This window comes from Chlorocebus sabaeus, chromosome 3, assembly GCF_047675955.1.
Source record: "Chlorocebus sabaeus isolate Y175 chromosome 3, mChlSab1.0.hap1, whole genome shotgun sequence".
Lineage (NCBI taxonomy): Eukaryota > Metazoa > Chordata > Mammalia > Primates > Cercopithecidae > Chlorocebus > Chlorocebus sabaeus.
Window position 1 is genome coordinate 92691149 of NC_132906.1, and position 14847 is coordinate 92705995.

The 14847-nt window shown below is 45.8% G+C and overlaps 1 protein-coding gene across 5 annotated transcripts in view; it reads left to right on the top strand.

Moving 5' to 3' along the window:
• Positions 1 to 8586: 8586 nt before the first annotated feature.
• ARHGEF7 (Rho guanine nucleotide exchange factor 7) overlaps positions 8587 to 14847 on the top strand; it is a 181175-nt gene continuing 174914 nt past the window's right edge. Inside the window, exon 1 of one of the 5 annotated variants that reach the window (XM_073014500.1) lies at positions 8587 to 9835. In XM_073014500.1, the coding sequence (XP_072870601.1) occupies positions 9671 to 9835 (165 nt within the window). In that variant the 5' untranslated portion in view covers positions 8587 to 9670. The remainder of the gene's footprint in view (positions 9836 to 14847) is intronic. The other 4 variants (XM_007960907.3, XM_007960906.3, XM_007960915.3 and 1 more) reach the window with 4 other exon arrangements.

Sequence of the window (14847 nt, forward strand, 5' to 3'; positions counted from 1 at the left end):
AGCCTGGGTGACAGAGTGAAACCCTGTCTCAAAAAAGGAAAAAAAAAAAAAAAAAAAAAAGCAAAATGCAATCCCACTCACAATAGCCACAAAAAGAATAAAATACTTAGGAATACAACCAACCAGGGAGGTGAAAGATCTTTCCAATGAGAATTACAAAACACTGCTCAAAGAAATCAGAGATGACCCAAATGGAAAAACATTCCATGCTCATGGGCAGGAAGAATCAATATTGTTAAAATGGCCATATTGCCAAAAGCAATTTATAGATTCAATGCCACTGCTGTCAAAGTACCAATGACATTCTTCACAGAACCAGGAAAAACTATTTTAAAATTCATACGGATCAGAAAAATGGCTCAAGTAGCCAAGAAAATCCTAAGCATAAAGAACAAAGCTGGAGGAATCACTGTACCTGACTTCAAACTCTACTACAAGGCTACAATAACCAAAACAGCATGGTACTGTACAAAAACAGACACCTAGACTAATGGAACAGAATAGAGAGCCAAGAACTCACACCACACATCTACAACCATCTTATCTTCAACAAAGTTAACAAAAACAAGCAATGTGGAAGGGACTCCCTATTCAATAAATGGGCTAGTCATTTGCCCATTTATCAAAACTAGAACTCTTCCTTACACCATATACAAAAATCAACTCAAGATGAATTAAAGATTTAAATGTAAAACCTAAAACTAAAAACCCTGGAAGATAACCTAGGAAATACCCTTCTGGACATAGCCCTGCCAAAGATTTCATGACAAATATGCCAAAAACAGTTGCAAAAAACCAAAAATCGACAAATAGGATCTAATTAAACTAAAGAGCTTCTGCACAGCAAAAGGAACTGTCAACAGAGTAAACAGACAACCTACAGAATGGGAAAAAATAATTGCAAACTATGCATTTGACAAAGGTCTAATATCCAGAATCTATAGGGAACTTAAACTAATAAGCGAAAAACAACCCCATTAAAAAGTGGGCAAAGGATGTAAACAGATATTTTTCAAAAGAAGACATACACATGGCCAACAAGGATACAAAGCAAATGCTCAACATCATTAATCATTAGAGAAACGCAAATTAAAGTCACGACGAAATATCATCTCACATCATTCAGAATGGCTATTATTAAAAAATCAGAAAATAACAGATGCTGGCAAGGTTGTGGCGAAAAGAGAGCACTTATACATTGCTGGTGGGAATGTAAATCAGTTCAATCATTGTGGAAAGCAGTTTTGTGGCTTCTCAAAGAATTTAAAACAGAAGTACCATTTGTTGTAGTAATGCCTTTATTGGGTATATACCCAAAGGAATATAAATCATTCTCCCACAAAGACACATACACATGCATGTTCGCTGCAGCACTATTCACAAGAGCAAAGACATGAAATCAACATAAATGTGCGTCAGTGGTAGCCTGGTTAAAGAAAATGTGGTACATATACACCATGGAATACTGTGCAACCATAAAAAGAGGAGATCACATCCTTTGCAGCAACATGGATGGAGCTGGAGGCCATTATTCTAAGGGAACTAATGTGGGAACAGAAAACCAAATACTACACTTGTTCTCACTTGTAAGTGAGAGCTAAACTTTGAATACACACGGACACAAAGAAGGGAACAACAGACACTGGGGCCCACTTGAAGGTGGAAGGTGGGAGGAGGAAGAGGATCAAAGGACTATCTATCAGGTACTATGCTAATTACCTGAGGGATGAAATAATCTGTACACCAAACTCCCATGATATGAATTTACATATGTAAGGGGACCTGCACATGTACCCCTGAACCTAAAACAAAAGTTAAAAAAAAGTATGTCCATGAGAATTGACATTTCTAATAGACAAAAAAGGTGGGAACAGGAAAAAATTTAAAAACTCAATTGGCTATTGGGAGGCTAAAATAGTAGGATTGCTTGAGCCTAGAAGTTTGAGACCAGCCTGGGCAATAAAGTAAAAACTGTCTAAACAGAAACAAAACAAAACAAAACAAAAAAACCTCAATGGGGCACAGTGTGAGTCTGAAAAAGTAACTAAAGGGAGGTTTTTTGTTTTTGTTTTTTGTAGTTTTGGGAACAATTCTGTGACCTGATTGTGGTAGTGGTTATAAGAATCTATGTATGTGGTAAAATTTATAGAACTATCTACAGACATAGACATATAGTGCATGTAAAAACTGGTGAAGTCCAAATAATGTCTATAGTTTAGTTAATAGTGTTGTACCCACATCAATTTCCTTATTTTGAAAGCATCCTCTGGTTATGTGAGACATTATCATCAAAGGAGCTGGGTGAAGGGCACACGGGAACTCTCTCTACTTTTTGAAACCTGTTGTGAATATAAAATTATTTCAGGATAAAAAGTTTTTTAATAAAGTATAAAAACTTTTCATAATATAATTGCATATTCTCCTGAACAGAGTATACACATTTTTTCATAACTTCATGAAATATTTAAAATCCTAGCAAGTTTTAGAAAGTAGGAATATATAGGCTTGATTGCCTAATCTTAATCAATGGCCAATGAACTCTGAATTCATTGATAATTAAGAAAACACGTTCCTAGATAAAGATTTGGTTAAAGAGGGGGAACCCTCATACACTCTTGGTGGGAATGTAATTTAGTACTGTCACTGTGGAAAACTGTATGGAAGTTCCTGAAAAAACTAAAAATAGAACTACCATACGATCTAGTGATCCCATTGCTGGGTATATATCCCAAAGAAAGGAAATCGAGCCAAGCACGGTGGCTCACGCCTGTAATCCCAGCACTTTGGGAGGCCAAGGTGGGCTGATGACCTGAGGTCAGGGGTTCCACCAGCCTGGGCAACATGGTGAAACCCTATCTCTAATAAAAATACAAAAATTAGCGGGGCATGATGGTGGGTGCCTGTAGTCCCAGCTACTCAGGAGGCTGAGGCATGAGAATTGTTTGAACCTGGGAGGCGGAGGTTGCAATGAGCTGAGATCACACCACTGCATTCCAGCCTGGGTGACACAGTGAGACTCTGCCTCAAAACAAAACAAAAAACAAACAAACAAAAAACAACAAAAGAAAGGAAATCAATATATCAAAGAGATGTCTGCACTTCCATGTTTATTGTAGCACTGTTCACAATAGCCAAGATAAAGGAATCAACTTAAATGTCCATCAACAGATGAATAAGATTGGGTGCAGTGGCTCACGCCTGTAATCCCAACACTTTGGGAGGCGAAGGTGGGCAGATTGCTTGAGGTCAGGAGTTCAAGACCAGCCTGGGCAACATGGCAAAAACCCATCTCTACAAAAAATACAAAAAGAATTAGCCAGACATGGTGGCACATTCATGTAGCCCCAGCTACTTGGGAGGCTAAGGTGGTAAGATCACTTGAACCAAGGGGGTCAAGGCTGCAGTGAGCTGCAATCATACCAGTGTACTCCAAGCTAGGCAACAGAGTGAGACTTTGTCTCAAAACAAAACAAAACAAAAAACAGATGAATGAATTTTTTTTAAAAGTGGTATATATAAACCATGAAATTTTAAATTTTGTTCATCCATACTAAAGAATGAAAATTTTTTGTAGTAACATGGATTAAATTAGAGGTCATTTTGTTAAGTAAAATAAGCCAGGCACAAAAAGACAAATATGGCACGCTCTCACTTACATGTGAGAACTAAAAAAGTGGATCTCATGGAGAGAGAGAGTAGACTGGTGGTTAGCGGAGGACAGGAAGGGTGGAGGGGAGCGAGGGATGAAGAGAGGTTGCTTGATGCGTACCAAAATATAGTTCGATGTAGGAGAAAGAAGACCTAATGTTTGATAGATCAGTCGCGTGACCATAATTTACAATAATCTATTACATATTTCAAAATAGCTATGAGAGAATAATTCAGATGTTTCTAGTATAAAGGAAAGACGAATATTTAAGGTTATGGATATCCTAATTACACTGACTTGATCTTTACAATAAATCTTTATATGAATGTATTAAATTATCACACGTAACCCCAAAATATGTACATCCATTATTTATCTATTAAAAAAATTGAAAGGATTTGGCCAAAGAGGAAATCAAAAGGGAACTTATAAATCCCCTTGGAAGTAATGGAAAAGAATGTACTTTCTAATAAAACTCGTGGGACACAGTGAAAGTTATATTTAGAAGGAAAAGGGTAATTAAGCATTCATCTTGAGAAATGAATAAAGGCACTGTGAAGAACTAGAATGGATCTGAGATTTTACCCTACTCACAAACTAATGCAGTCAGCCACAGTTTCACAGATGCTGGAAGAAGACATGAGACTTCTGGGTCAGAAACAAAGGAGCATGTGAGCCCTGGCTGGGCAGGCAGCATGGGCTTCAGGTTCATACCAGGCTCCTTGCTTCTGAGTCCCCTGAGGCCATGCAGAGGTGGCCCAGGGGAAGGCTGCAGGCATGGTGGGCTTGTGTCACAGCTAAGGGACTCCAAGCTTGGGCAACCCTAGTCTTTAAAGGCACAGCAAGCAAACCTGCTCAAACTCTCCCAGAGACAGAATTTTTTTTAAATCTACTGGTTGGCAAGCACATTTGTCCTCTGCCCAAAAGGGGAACAATATATCTACTTTCCAAGGCTGTTCACTTTAAAAGTCTTTTGACAAGACAGTCTGTAACAAAAGCTGTCATTACCTCTGCTCAGATATTCAGAAGTGGGAGAGACTCATGGAGAAAGGTCTCCCAAGAAGTCCAAAAAGAGGAATTAGGAAGAGGGAAGTAAGAAATTGAAATGCATCAAATGTGTTTTTCGAAGTCTGTGAATTCATAATGATATTCAGAAAAATCACTGGTCTCCTCTGAAGGATGCTGGAGTACCAACTTGTGATGCTGAAAAGTGGTAAACAACGGAAAATGAGTGAGCATTTATTTTGCCTTTCCTGCAGGGACTACATTTCAGAGTACACATAGAGTTGATAAAGAACAGTACCTCTTGCAGGATTCTAGCTGAAATATAACTGAAGGACTATCAAGATATGGCAATTCTGAATGAAACATTGAATCCAGTAGGAATGATGAATAGTTGCTGAAGCAAATGGATGATGATGGGTGGAATCGTAATGGATGGATCTGGACAGAAACACCAGAACGCACCAATCGATCCTAGTATCACAGAGATCCCAGGACGCCACGTGCCTCCTGAGTGATGGGATAGGAATTCCATTTCCCCTTCCTCTCATGTCATATTTCTGGGGCAGGGTCCTGATTTCTCAAAGGGCACTATTGTAAGTTGAATTGTCCCCCAAAAGTTATGTTGAAATCCTAACTCTGACTACCTGTGAATGCAACCTTATTCAGAAATAGGTTCTTCACAGATACAGTCATGTCAAGACGAGGCCATCCCAGATCAGAGTGGGTCCTCATCCAGTGACTAGTACGCTTATAAGAAGAGAGAAATTCGGACACAGACACAGAAAGGGAGAGAAGGCCATGTGAACACAGAGGCAGACATTAGGGTGATTCATACCCAATCCAAGGAGGGAACCCCACAGATGGCTGGCCACCCACAGAAGCCAGGGGAGAAACCTGCAGCAGATTCTCCCTCTGGGCCCCAGAAAGAACCAATCCTGCCCACACCTTCGCTTCAGACTTCCAAACTTCAGAAACGGGAGAGAATATATTTATTTGAGCCGCCCAGCTCGTGAGACTTTGTTATGGCAGCTCCCAGAAATGCACAGGCCCCAGTAGACTGCACCCCACGTGCCTAGAGCAATAACCTACCATCAAGGCAGCCTCGTGTTTAGCTTCTCCCCTTCCCTGTCCCATCTCCCCACTTTCTCCTTTGTGTTTTTCATGGTCTCTTCCCAAATAGGCAGCCTGCACTGAAGCCCTGGTTCAGGGTCTGCCTTCTGGGACAGGAGAGGACAGACCAAGGCAGATGGTATCAGAGGGGACCTTGCAAAGCAGATGCCCAGGAAGAGAATCCCAAGGCACATCTCTCCCCAGCCAGATGGCATGGCCTTAGGACACTGTGTCAGTCAGTGTTCTCCAGAGAAACAGACCAATAGAATCTCTCTCTGTTGACCAATGGATCAATCGGGAGAAAGGGAGAGAGAGGGAGGGGAGCGAGATTTGTTACAGGGAATTGGCTCATGTGACTATGGAGGTGGGCACATCTGCTCTGCAGGGGGCCCACAGGCTGAAGACCCAGAGAAAATCCTCCCTTACTTGAGGAAGGTCAGTCTTTTTTTCTATTCAGGCTTTCAACTGATTAGATAAAGCTCACCACATTGGGGAGGGCCATCTACTTTACTCAAATGTTCATTACATCCCAAAACCCCCTCTCACAGACACACCCAGAATAATATTTAACCAAATGTCTGGGCACCCCGTAGCCTCGTCAAGTTGACACATAAAACTCACTGTCACAGACGCCACTGTTGATGCACCATGAGTGTCAATCTCCCATGCCCATTCTGCACCATCAGAGTGACTGTGCCTCTCACCTGTGCGGAACTGGCATGTGGAGCAGGTGCAGTGGAGGCGCTGGCTCATGAAATAACGCTAATGCCTGCAGTTGAATTGTCCCCCAAAAGATATGTTGGGCTCTGCTGAATCAGAAGTCACTGCCGGGGGCGGCCCTCAATCCAGAGTCCATGGGTAAAGTCAGCTTTCCTGCCCTCTGGCCAGAAGGTGCTGAGACTTTTTCCACTTGTTTCTCAAGGCCCCCTAGGGGAACAGAGCCTAGTGCTCATTTTCACTCCGACTCCCTTACCTGCTTCCCTTCCCTTCCTCACTGTCCTTCCTGGGGTCACTCCCTAGCAAGCTACTTGCACCCAATTTGTTGGCTCAGGGTCTGCTTCTAGGGAAAACCCAACCAGGATAAAGGTCTTGTTGGCTTCATGTTTCATAATATACTACACCGGTCAAATGCTTTCTGATCCTGCATACTTCTCCAGCCATGTGTCGATAAATTAATGTTTCCTGCCTTATATCTTTTAATTTTAGCATTTGACCATATTTATCCCACATGAATAGGACCTTGTTTCATACAATAACACACAGCAGATACAATGAGCTGCATACAATGAGCCACTTTGTAGTGCGTTCTCCAGTCTAGACGGGGTCCAATTGGATAAAGGCAGTTCTACAGGGAGTGATTACTACCCACTCTAGGTAAATGGTCATCTGCTTGTCCAGCTTAAGTGTGGAATGGATTTTGCCTTATTTTTTAGATTTTGGCATTTTTATAGTGACCCCACACACGCTGAGTTAGCAGGGTTCAGCTGAGCTTTGGGTGGTAACTGGTTTGCAGTTGGGTTTGTGGGTGAACTCCTAACAGTGATGTGGAAGGTGGCTACCAGGCACTAGCAAGCAGCCAGGCTGACATCCTCTCATTAGAAAGGAGGCACGTGAAGACACAGGCTTGCGTGGAAAGCCGTTCTCCACTCTTAAGGCAAGGCCAGAGCAGAGCCACAGAAAGGGCTAAACTTCTCCTTAGACAATAATCTTAACTGGAGTTAACTCAATAGCCCAAAAGTGATGGGCACCAGGTTGCACTCCGCGTGGCCTCTGTAACAGGAACTTGGAAAAGTGATAAGGAAGGTTTAACCAAAATGCCCACTTTGGATACTAAAACAACTCAATTAAGCACCTAAAAGTATCTAGCTTTGAGCAATGTTACTTTCTAAAATCCCTTCCAAATAAACCCTTTTTCTGAAATTAATATATACCCAACACAAAAGAACGCAACTAGTAACCATAAAGTGTTTAAAAGTCTGGGCTTCTCCCCACCAAGAAAAGAGGAGTTGTAACAGCTGGACTGTGGGTCTCCAGTCTGACAAGAATTGGATCTCTGCTCCACTGGTCTCCTAAGGCCACTCCCTAGAATTGGCTTTCTTTTAATTGAGTCTATTTGAATCTTACTCAAGTCTACCAGCTTATAAGTACCAGAACGAATTTAGTAGGATTCGAAATGGTAAGGACTGCATTAAATTATTTCTCTAATTCAGCAGTAAGGAAAGTGAACAGGAGTCTCGGTGGACAACCACCCCCCCGCGGTTGACATCTTTCCTTCCATGAAGACACTGGGTACAAGCCTTGATGTAGCTGTTAGTTGCCCTCCTGTTTCCTAGAAAGCTTGTAAGGCACCAGCAGGAAACGGGTTAGGTATGCCTTTCCTGGTAGGAGCCCAGCTTTGCGTCTCATCTCTGCCACTTGTTCGGCATCTGATCAGTAAAAGGGGACCATGGTGGGAGGCGAGGCAGTAGCCAGCACTTTGTGAGGGTTCCTAACCAGTCGCTGTTATCACTGAGCACATTGTCCTCGTAATCCAGAATTCATACTGCCATTTGAATATTTTGCGTATTTGCAAAAAAAAATTTTAACTACTTAACTCAGGCTAGAAATAAAAGCAATTAGTGATTGCAAGAGAAATCCACCGGCAGAAGGCAGAGGGAGACGACTTAAGCCTCTGATTATTTTTGGAAGCTTTATACGCTTTCTAGCCTTTGTCATGGAATGGATTAATGTATGTGCCTGGCATAGAGTAAGCGCTTTGCTTGTTAAACTGCCCGCGGGTCACAGCGAGCAAACTGGGGAGCGCCCAGGGACAGTAGATGGAGTGAGTGCAGGCCCGCGTCCTTTTAAGAAGCGGCTCCATTTCTTCCTCGCATGTCAATGTGTGCGTGTCATCAGTTGTTCGAGGAAGCTCGCGCATGACGCGACACTTGCCGTCTGGGCTCTCCAGGTTCGGCGTGGCGCGTTCACAGCCCAGATCTTCGGCGTCCCAGAGACGCAGCCCGGCGCCCGGCCCGGCCCTCCGCAGAGCCCCGCTTCAGGCCGCGCCGTATCCTTGACCTTCCCCCGGTAGGGTCTGAAGCGTCACCGTCCGTCTAGAGCGGAGTCACGCAGGCCCCTGCCCGGCCCGGTGAGGTCGGCGCCGCGCTCGGGAGAGTCGGTTCCTTCCGATTCAGACCCATCTGGCTGCAGATGGAACCATCATTTGTGTTCCGTAATGACCGGCTTGCAAGGTAGCAAAGGGAAACAAATGTCTCGTTTTCAGCCTCTCCCCGCCACCTTGAAATAAAACCGGCAAAAATAAAAAGAGCATTCTGGGAAGTACTTCATCATTTCAACGCTCACGAATTCAAAACATAAACAAAGGGTTCCCAGGGTCCGGGCCAGGGGCGCGGGGCGCGCGGCTGGCCCGGGGCAGGTGAGCGCAGGTGCGCGCCCGCCCCCCACCCCGGGTACCCCCGGCTCCCTCCCCACCCGCTCCCCGCTCCCCTTTCCCTTCCCCGCCCGCTCCCCGCCGCCGCCGCCGCCCCGCGCACGGCCTGGAGCGGAGGCTGCGCAGGGCGCGGGGCGGCGCGGGCCGGGCGCGGGCCGGGCGGACGGCCGCGTCTTTCTTCTCCTGGCGGTGATGTCATTGGGCGACGGCGGCCGAGGCCGGGGGGCGGCGGCGGGGGCGGCGGCGGGCGCCCGCAGGTTCCCGAGCCGCTCCTGAGAAAGCGCCTGACAGCGGGCCGGGGCGCACGGAGGAGCGGGCCGGGCCGGACCTGCTGGGCCGCGCCGAGCCAATCGCCGGCGCCGGCCGCTCCATGGGCGAGGAGGCGGCGGCGGCGGGGGCGGTGGGGGCCGCGGGCCGGGCCGCCGCTCCGAGGTGAAAGCGCGCGCCCCTCCCCGCCTGCCTCCCGGGCCGCAGCGATGAATTCCGCGGAGCAGACCGTTACGTGGCTCATCACCCTGGGGGTGCTGGAGTCGCCCAAAAAAACCATCTCGGACCCGGAGGGCTTTCTGCAGGCGTCGCTGAAGGATGGGGTGGTCCTCTGCAGGCTGCTGGAGCGCCTGCTCCCCGGGACCATTGAGAAAGTAAGTCCCGGCCCGCGCCCCCGCCCGCGCCCCCCGGTCCGGCCCGCTGCGGCCCGGGATGCGCGCGGAGCACCTGGGGCCGGCCGCGCTCGGGGAACCCGTGCGCCCTCCTTTGTGCGCGGAGCGGCGGAACGGCCGGCGCCAGGACCGTGGCGGGAGCTCGGGGGGCGCCATTGTGTGCGGGGCAGGGGGAGGGGACCGAGGAGGGGGTCGGGGGGAGGGGCGGCGCGGGGGGGGGGGTCCCCGGGAAGGAGAGTGCCCCGCGGCGAGGAGACGGGGCTGCTGCGCCGCCCGAACGCTAAGTTGCCCCTCCGCGTGGGGGCCGGCCCCGCTTCTTGGCAGCAGCGTGATCGGAAGCCGCGTTCCGACGCCGTGCGGCTCCCTCCGCTGGCTTTGTGTGGACAGTTCTTGCCGGCGGCGTTGCGTGAGTTTCGCCTCCCGGGTTAATTGACCGGTTGCTCTGTGTTTTTTAAGATGCACGCATCTGTAGCTGAGGGCTGCGCTGTGAAATGATCTACTACTTTCCCCCTCGAGAAAATTCCCCACCTATCCGAGCCGAGAGGACGGCGGACACAGGGTCCAAGTCCTGGCACTCTTCAAGGCTTGTTTGAAATTCTAGATTTCGTTCTCAGGTCCCTCCCTCGTTCTGAGCAGAACCTTTAGTCCTGCAGGCACTGCCTCTCCCTTCCGGCTAGTGGTTCCCAGGCTGGAGCGTGTGAACCCTGACCCGAATCTCTGGAAGTGATTAAAGTTTGTTTTCATCGCCCACAAGCCGGCCAGCAGGGCCGAGGAGACAGGAGAGCTCCTAAAAACGATGTCTCCCTGTAGCTCAAAATACTAACATCTTATTCTCAGGGTGTTTTCTCGGGGGGTGGGGTGGAGGTGGGGGTGGCCAAGATATAGCGTTAAGATCAACAGTTATTTAAAAGGTGTTAAATGTAGAAACTGAAGTGTATCATAATTAGGAAGAAGGATTTCAGGTTTTAAGTGGGGTGTATTGGCCCCCATACAGGATGACAACTTATAAACAAAATGCCACGTAAGTGACTTGAAAAAGTAAAATGTTTCTTATTCATACACATGCACATGTTCTGGTGCTGCATTTTAAATGAGGTCAGAAAACATTTTATTTAATATGAATTTGGCTTGCATTCCAGTTTTAGGTATTTTTCTTACTTGGAACATCTTTATGAAAACGGAATCTGCATATTAGAGTGAATGGCTGCCTGCCTGTCCATGAAATAAAAATGTTCCTTAGAAATGAACCTGATGTCACAGTGAAATTATGATTTAAGACAGGAGGGATAAGGAGCAGGATCTGACTTTCAAGGCATTCAAAATACTTTGCTGTTTGGATACTGGTACCTCTGGTAATAAAAGACAGATGTTGAAAAGTGTTGAAATACATGCAAAGTTCACCAAAATAGGCTTAAATAAAATTCTCTTCCATCTCTAAGAGCAAAGCTTTAAGAAATGTCATATGCTGTGTTGATAAAAACATGTCGCCATCAAAGAATATGTTGTTTGGCATATTAACTGCATTAATATTGATTGGCAGACTTAGATAATCATCTTCTTTTAAATTATAGAAAGATTTTCCTAGAAAATAGTAGCATTCATTTCATCTCTAAAACAACAAAGAGAAGAACGAATAAAATGTTGAGCTTGCAGAAGCCAAGTTGAAACAACTCAACATATTCTAAAACTACAGTCATTTGGAAATTTCTTAGGTCAAAGCTGTTTTTCATTCCCCCTGACCTCTAGTTGGTTTGTTTTAAACTGACTCTGTCACAGTGAAAGTTTAATGTCAAGGTAGCATATTGTAGACAAAGTTACTGGTTCTCTGGAGTTCAAAGGTAGGTTTTTGGAGTAAAATATTAGCCATTCTCTGCCTCTGACAGCCCTGCGTTTCAGAAGTTTTGTGAGCTTTTTCCATTTCCTAGGCAGTTATCTGGGTGGGTAGGTTGGTTTCTTTCTTTCTTTCTCTCTCTCTCTCTTTCATTCTTTCCTTTCGTTCTTTTCCTTCCTTCCTTCCTTCCTTCCTTCCTTCCTTCCTTTCTTTCTTTCTTTCTTTCTTTCTTTCTTTCTTTCTTTCTTTCTTTCTTTCTTCTCTCTCTCTCTCTCTCTCTCTCTCTCTCTCTCTCTCTCTCTCCCCCCCCCCCCTCCCTCCCTCCCTCCCTCCCTCCCTTCCTTCCTTCCTTCTTCCTTCCTTCCTTTCTTTCCTTTCTTTCCTTTCTTTCCTTTCTTTCTATGGGTTCTTGGTATGTTGGCCAGGCTGGTCTTGAACTCCTGGCCTCAAGGGATTGTCCCATCTCGGCCTCCCAAAGTGTTGGGATTACAGGCATGAGCCACCATGCCCAGCCAATTATCTGGGTTTTTGGTGTTTTCATGCTTACCAGATAATTTATGCCACGAAGCACACAAGCTGAATAACTTTTACTGAAATGTGGGAATGTGAGTCTGAGGATGTTTTTTCCTTAAAAAGAAGCATTTGGAAACTTAACTGAATATTCATGTGGACATGACAGGGGCTTCACTTGACCACTGCTGCAGGAGTGCCCTGACAGCCAGTGAGTAGAGGGCAAGTGGTCCGCAGCCTTTGCCTCTGCAGGCTCACAACCTGGCATGGGCCATGAGGCTGGGGATGAGGGCAGAACTAAGAAACGTGGCTGGGTGCCTTGGGCTTCCCATATGTCTTTTATTAAGAAACCATGTCCTAATGTGTTTCTTCCATTACACTCATTTGTTCTGTTTCAGAGTTAGGAAGAGGGTGGAGGGAGCAGAGAGGACGTTGTTCACAGAGTGTCAGATTCTTCTGCTCATTTAAAGAAAACTTTCCACCCAGGTTCCCGCTTTGCTTTCAAGGTGGAAGGTTAGACGGTGAGAAGATGGAATTATAAACTACATGAACAGTTCAGAAAAGAGACGCCTTTCATTATACTGGACAGATGTTTTCTGCTGTAGGGGAGAGGAAAATGGGATGAAAAAATCTTTCCCTTCTCTGTGTCTGGAGATCCTGTGCTTTGGCTGGGCTGCCACACCTTCGGCTTCCCACATTCCTCTCGGAGCAGACACTCTCAGGGTCGTGGCATCTAGGGAGCCCTGGTAGCCCTTTTCTCACAAATTCACTTTAAATACCCCTAAGGGTATTTAGTCAAAGGAGGTGAAATCAAGATAGATGAATTTTAGAGGATGGAAAATTTTATAAGACTAATACAATACATTAAAATCATGGAAATCATGAAATGCTCTTTTCACTGGTGAATGCAACAAATGAAGTCTCTTAACTCACTATGAAAAACTCACTATCAAGGAATTTGGTTCTCTCTCTGTGTGTCCCAGGAGAGCAGAACACAGAGAACCTTCCTGTGTAATCCATGTGACGTGCTCCCGAGAGACCCTGGCTAGGTGTTTGTGGAACGTAACTGAAAGTCAGACGCTGCCTCTGGTCTTAGTGCTGGATGCGGAGGCATTTGTCTCTCAGCTCTGGAGGTCCAAAGTCTGGGATCAAGGTTCCTGCAGGGCCTTGTGCCCTCAGAAGGCTCCAAGGAGTGGTCTGGCCCAGGCCACTCTCAGGCTTCTAGTAGTTCCTGGCTTGTGGCAACCCAAGTCCAATCTTCACATGACGTCCATGCTGTAGTTTCTTCTTTGTATCCAAATTCCTCCTTTTTAGCAGGACATCAGTGGAATTGCATTAGGGGCACCCTACCCCAGGATGGCCTCATCCTAACCGATTACATCTGCATTGACTTCATTTCTGAATAAGGCCCCATCCTGAGATACTGGGAGTTAGGACTTCAAAACACGAATGCTGGAGGAGCACAGTTCAGCTCATGATAGGTTGTTTCTACATTTGAACCAGATCAGTTTATTAGCTATTGATCTGATTGCATGATGCCAGGTGCTAGGGGAGATTACAAAACCTAAATAATAGAGTCTTGGGGGTTCTAGAACAGCATGAGGCAGTAGGAAGTCAAGAGTCATTAATGTCAGACATGGACGAGAAGGAGCAAAAGAATCAAGGAGCTAAAAAGACCAGCATTCGAGCAGGTCAGACCTGAGACTTCCCTGACATGTGGGTAAGAATATGGTTTGCATTTCCCAAACTCTAACCTGGCAGCCCTAGGTGGTTTTCCACAGGCTGGCAGAAAATCAGCAAATCTGATGTCATGTAGGAAAAAGAAAATACTTTTTTCCAGATGAACTGGAGACTCGCTTTCTGCTCAGTCTTAGGATTCTGGGGTTGGTTAGGGGCTGGGGTGGGGAGAAGCATAAGTGCCCACCTGCTAGAAATGTGCCTTTTCTTAGGTCCTTTGGCCCTAAAAAGAACGTGGTCAGTGATCACGTGTGTGGTAGGGTAAGGTTCTCACTCAGGCCCGTGACCTGTAGCCGCAGTAAAGACTTGTTGATTGGCTAAGTCACTTATAGAGAAAAGTTACAATATGATATCTCCAGAATGTGTTTTTAAGGAGACTTCTTTAAACCCTGCAAACTGAATGCTTGGTTATATCAAGTTGCTTCTAACTAAACTACTCTGAATATGGTTTCAGAATAGTGATTTTTGCAATAATAAACATTTACTTTTGAAGCTTGTGACTTTATAGTCCTGTCTCAACCTTGAACCAGTGTGATTCTGGTTTGGGTTTCAGGCCTAGGGAAGAGGGTAGCTGGAACTGCATTTGCTGGCTCCCTAAAGAGAAAGCAAACAAACTGAAATTCAATTTAAATCAGGAGCGCCTGAAGAGATTTCCTGAGAACCAGACTAGAAACTAGTGTTTATGTTGGCATCACACAGACACAGGAGTGCACACACACACAAGCATGCACACATGCATACATGCACACTTGCACATGGACGTGCACACACATGAACACACGCACACACACATGCATGCCTGCACAAGCATGCACACAAACATATGCATGTAAATACACATGCACATGCACACAGAGACCCATGCATGTAAATACACATGCACACGTGTACACACAGGCACATGCATGTAAATACA